This window comes from Pistacia vera, unplaced genomic scaffold, assembly GCF_008641045.1.
Source record: "Pistacia vera cultivar Batoury unplaced genomic scaffold, PisVer_v2 Contig51, whole genome shotgun sequence".
Taxonomy (NCBI): Eukaryota; Viridiplantae; Streptophyta; class Magnoliopsida; order Sapindales; family Anacardiaceae; genus Pistacia; species Pistacia vera.
In genome coordinates, this window is record NW_022196346.1 from 396,180 (window position 1) to 402,179 (window position 6,000).

The 6,000-nt window shown below is 33.4% G+C and overlaps 1 protein-coding gene across 1 annotated transcript; it reads right to left on the minus strand.

Annotated features, from left to right (window-relative positions):
- Nucleotides 1-894: 894 nt before the first annotated feature.
- Nucleotides 895-1,675, minus strand: LOC116106077 (LOB domain-containing protein 12-like). The gene is made up of 2 exons (XM_031392428.1): nt 1,415-1,675; nt 895-1,320 (listed from the first exon to the last, which is right to left on the minus strand). Exons 1-2 carry the CDS (start codon nt 1,568-1,570, stop codon nt 988-990), a joined length of 489 nt encoding a protein of 162 aa, XP_031248288.1. The 5' UTR covers nt 1,571-1,675; the 3' UTR covers nt 895-987.
- Nucleotides 1,676-6,000: the final 4,325 nt, after the last annotated feature.

Here is a 6,000-nt window from a genome sequence, read left to right on the forward strand (position 1 = left end):
TAATAGCATAACGATACCTTCAAAACTCTAGACAAGTCTCAAGTAGAGCGAGGATTCAAATTCAATTTGATGTTAAATTTGTCATCACATGAAAAAGGTCGAAAAACCAACAACAAATATATCTCTATCGTAACCTAATTGATAATTTTTTTTTTTTTTTTTTGATAATCGGGATGTTTAATTAGTTCACGCACCATCAACTAATCTTCCAAACCTAAAGTTAATGACCAATAATCCTCAATGGTCATCCTATAGCAACCAGAGAAATCAACCAAAATCTTTTGAGTAATACATCCCAGAATCCTTATTCGACCACTCGGCAACCTAAGGTAATGCTTAACTTTGATTTTAATGAATACAAAATTTATTTTAGCTTTTAATGGTTATTAATATTTTCAAAACTCTAGACAAGTCTCAAGATGGAGCGGGGATTCAAAATCAGTTTGAATGTTAATTTTGTCATCAATGAAAGATACGACAAAAGGTCGAAAAACCAACCAAATATATCTCTATCGTAACCTCTTTAATGATAAAAGGGTTTCATAAAATAGTTCTTTCTTTGATCGATCATTGTATATAGCACAAGAACAGTAATTAAATCGCCGTAAATAATTTATTAATTACTAAGAATTTATGTCACAGATTGTTTAATTTAGAAGTCACCGACCTTTTTGGCTTATACAAGTTTATTACTTAATTAATTAGCTTAATTAAACTAAGTTTAAAGTACTCAGAAATTTCTAAGTTACTTCAGCTCTCACATGCTATAGTTGACTCCATCCACTTACTCTTGTTTTGAGACAAATTCTTCTGTATCTCTTTACCTTTATATGATTTGATTATTCTATTTCGATCATCGTCAGAGTCGTCAACAAGAAGCAGAAACAAAAATGGACTTCACTACTTGTCAATGGTGGAGAGATTAAGAAGACTAATTAACAATGATTTAAGGCATAAAGCCAAAAGAAAATTTAAAAAGTTAATTTATTAAGAAACCATGTCGTGTCCAAAGAAGCTCTCTCTAACATTGCTAGAAGAAGCAAAATTCAGGTACTGATGAGGAAGATTGTTCTGGAGAAGAGACGGCTTGTGGTCTGGGTCGACTTCTTCTATTTGTGGAGTCGGCATGATGGGGTCTTGCTGCATCTGGATGCATAACATCTCCGCTTGAGCCACGGCCAGTTGCATTTGCAGCTGAGAAACCTGGTTTTGCAGAAAAGAAATGGCCCCAACGCATCCGTAAACGGGGTCTCTCACTCGCGCATTCGCTTCGTACACCAAACTGCTCACTGCATCCGCTCTCTGGTGAACCGGAAGCTCCTGCAATTTTTATATAACAACAGAAGTTAATATAACTTGAAAGAAACTATAATGTTATTCTTTTCAAACAAGAAAAAAATATAGAGAAGAGGACCTGCAACATTTTGCTGACGTTACTAGCGCCGAAGACTTTGTGAACAATGGCGAACTTGTGAGGGTCATCGGAGGGAAAGTAAGGGGCGAAGATACAGTCTTTAGCGCAACGGCGACGGAGCAACTTGCAGGAGGCGCATGGAGAATTTCCACCCATATTTTTTTGATATGTGAAAAAACCTGTAACTCTAGCTTGGTGAAGAAGAGGAAGAAGAATTATAAGGAGAAAAGAAAGTGGTTTGAATTTAGGCGTAGGTTGAAGAGAAAGAGAGGCAGAGAGTGTGCATATTTATAATAGGTGAGAACGTGTGTGAGCTCTGGAGTGTACGATAGATCAAAGGCTAATTAATAAATTAATGAAGTTGGGTTATTGTTGATTAATTATTCTGATGATCTAAGAGAGGAGTTTTCAAGACAGAAAGATTTCCAAGTCCTGTTAAGCATGTTAGAGATCAACCCAATTATCTAACCATCAGTGGCTGGTCTGATGATAAAAAAACAAAGGAGAATTTAAGTTTATATGGTCTCTCAAGTTCAAGTCCCTACAAGTTACAACTGCTAATAAGGATAACTATTGAAACTCATATCTGGCCGATAATTTTAGGGTCCTAAGAGAATTAGACAAGGTATACTGCACAAACTAGTCTAGACACCCTCCGTCATAAAAAAAAATAAAAATCAACCCAGTTATGGACAAGCTAAATTAACTGTATAAAAAGAGACAAAATTAAATGGGGTCTCACATAATTAATCTCAAGCAATTTGTAACCACACAAAAAAGTAAATATTTGGAGTGAGGGATGGGGGTTTCATCATCAAAAATGAAATTAGGCTTCACTGAACCAAATGCAGGGTTGACTTGATTCTAACCAAAGCGTGTGTTAGGTTGGAAAAGATAGAATTAGATTATTATCAACAGGTTGTGTATATGGCTTCCACGTCCAGTTTTTAAATTAATGAAAAAGAGAGCAGCTATAAATAGGCTTGGTTTGAGTGAGGTTTGTTTATGGCGATGGGAACTCAACCCTAAATCGAGAAACCAAGACGAAGACCAAATTAAGAGGATCGATGAATGATATAAGATTAAGAGAAGAAGAGGCTCAACGTGAATGTCTGTTAGGCACACAGACATTCACGTGAAACACAAACAAAGACAACCCCTCTCTCTCTGCCTTAACCCACATGGTTTGACCCAAATCATTGATTACATCAAACAATGTTTGTTTTATTTTTGTGGAATGTAAAAGGGATCAATCTGGTGCTTTCGTGCATCCAAAATATACATCATCTCAATTACTTACTATTCTTCTTTTCTTTGGCTATTGTTAAGCTCGCTCTTTTTTTCTTTTCTAATGACTATGGTGTCCGGACCAATTTATATGTATTTCAATTAACTCTTCGAGACCTTAAAACTATCGGTCAAGTAAGAGCTCCAGTAGTTATCTCTATTAGCAACCGGCCACCTAAAATCTTGATCAAATTCATGTCTACTAATCAAGATAAATTATGGTAATTTTCATCTCAATACTTATTATTCTTCTTTTCTTTTGCTAATGTTAAGCTCGCTCTTTTTTACTTTTTTAATGACTGTGGTGTTCGGACCAATTTACGTGTATTTCAATTAACTTTTCCAGACCTTAAAACTATCGGTCAAGTAAGAGCTCCAGTGGTTATCCCTATTAGCAACGGACCACCCAAAGTCTTGATCAAATTCATGTCTACTAATCAAGATAAATTATGGTAATTTTAAGATCTATAGCAAATTATCTTCGAAGCAATTTTCTAGAACAAATAAAATCTTTTAATATGAAGAAAATTTTTAATGTTTGTATGTATCTGAGAATTTTCATTTGACATTTATTGTCTATTAATGAAATTAATGATTAATTATTAGATAAATAACTTAAAAGGTATTGATGCTAAAATTCGCATCAACAAGAAGTACGTAGGTTCCTGTAGATGCAAAAAATCTATCGTCATGAAAATAGGGTGTGATCCCGTGAGGTTGAGGTCACTGACAATCCATTAGACCTGCACACATGAACGGGCAAGCGTGAAGCTTCCGGAAAACACCAAGTTGGTGTTTGTCGTAGGCACCCCGACGCTCAAGTCAGCAAGGCTGAAAGAGATTTAATAAGAATTAAGGAGAAGAAGAATTACCAGGAGTCTTGTCGGAGGCTAGGACTACGGCGGAGGCGTCGGGTTCTTGGCCACCGAGAAAAATCAAAATGATCAGGACCTCTTGAGTAATATACTCAAATCTTATTGATCACTCGACGTAATGTTAACTTTGATTTTAATGATACAAAATTTATGTTAGCTTTAATAGCCATAACAACCTTCAAAACTCTAGACAAGTCTCAAGATAGGACGAGGATTCAATTCAATTTGAATGTTAAATTTGTCATCACATGAAAAAAGGTCGAAACCAAAACAATATATATCTCTATCGTAACCTAATGAGGAATTTTTTTTTTTTTTTTTTTGATAATCGGGGATGTTAATTAGTTCACGCACTCAACTATCTTCTAAAACCTTACAGTTAATGACAATAATCTCCTAATGGTCATCCTTATGCAAAGAGAGAAATCAACCAAAATCTCTTTGAGTATAAATCCCAGAATCCTTATCGACCACTCGGAACCAAGGTAATGCTTAACTTTGATTTTAATGAATACAAAATTTATGTTTAGTTTTGATGTTATTAATATTTTCAAAACTCTAGACAAGTCTCAAGATGGGAGCGGGGATTCAAAATCAGTTGAATGTTAATTTTGTCATCAATGAGAAGATACGACAAAAGGTCGAAAAACCAACCAAATAATCTCTATCGTAACCTCTTTAATGAAAAAGGGTTTCATAATAGTTCTTTCTGTTGATCGACATTGTATATAGCACAAGAACAGTAATTAAATCGCCGTAAATAATTATAATTACTAGAATTTATGTCACAGATTGTTTAATTTAGAAGCCACCGACCTTTTTGGCTTTACAAGTTTATTACTTATAATTACAATAAATGTTTAAAGTATCGAAATTTCTAATTTACTTCAGCTCTCACATGCTATAGTTGACTCCATCCACTTACTCTTGTTTGAGACAAATTCTTCTGTATCTCTTTACATTTTTATGATTGATGATTACTATTTCGACACTCGTCAGAGTCGTCAACAAGAAGCGAAAAAAAATGGACTTCACTACTTGTCAATGGTGGAGAGATTAAGAAGATAATTAACAATGATTTAAGGCATAAAGCCAAAGAAAATTTAAAAAGTTATTTATTAAAAACATGTCGTGTCCAAAAGCTCTCTCTAACCTTGCTAGAAGAAGCAAATTCGGTACTGAGAGGAGAGATGTTCTGGAGAAGAGACGGCTTGTGGTCTGGGTCGACTTCTTCTTTTGTGGAGTCGGCTTCTTGTCTCCATAAATTATCAAAAGCAGAAGTTGATAGCACAAAGGGCATGTTATTTTTGTCTGGTTATAGTGATTTAATTAATTTAATCTTTTGAGTTGTTGTTTGATTATCACTTTCATCAACTTCATTTGACTCTTTCACTTCCTTTGTCGAATCCAACCATGGAAGTTTCATGTACTCAGCCGAAATGGGTCTAATTTCTAGGAATTTCCTGGACAAATTTTGTCTCTTTTGTGTATATAAAATTAATCTAGATCCAATTTGCCGCAAATCAAACCCTATTCATATTTAAGAATTTAAATTGTCGGGTTTAGTTGTATCAAGTATATATATAAAAAATCATGTGAATTTAAATCCACGATAGATTTATAAATACGATACACAATAATATACAATATTACAAACCTAATACTTAATTTATAACCATACTCAATCTAGTACCTAGAGCGGAAACAAATTACGTATCCGAATAATTAGTTGTTAACAAAAGAAATATGAATGCTCGCATCGAAGAATTTCTTCTACTAATTATCGTCATTTGTGAAAGGTAATCACAAATATGTAAGCATGACAAAATTATTGGAAATTTTGATCATTTCATGATACACGTTTTGAAAAAGAAATCAAACTAACTGTCCTTGATAATAAAATATCAAATTAATTTCTTATACAAAGTCAAAAATCTATAACCAACATAGAAATTTAAGTGTGGTTACAAGACTCTCATGTATATGAACAGTTATGGAGTCCATATTATATGTTATTAAATCAGTAAGTAAATTAACATGATCTCAGTGGAATTTTTGATAATTTCAAACTTACTATTGAGAATTATTTAATTATATTATATGATTTATAATAATTCTATAATCAAACTTAATGTTACAGCTAAAAATTGCTTCAATAAAAAGCTGGATTTGATAAGTATGGATGGATTGACTTAGGAAAACCCTAAAATTAAATGAGGAATCTTTCAGTCAGTTCTTGTCCCTTTTGTTTTTCTCTCTTCACCATCTAAAACTATTACTTTGATTCGACACATACTTGTATAGAGAGATGGATTTAGATTAATATTATATTATTTTAATTTAAATTAAATTAAATTAAACTAAACTTCAATACTACTACTTCTTCCCATGAACTCACCACTTCCTCCCACTGCCCCACGTGAA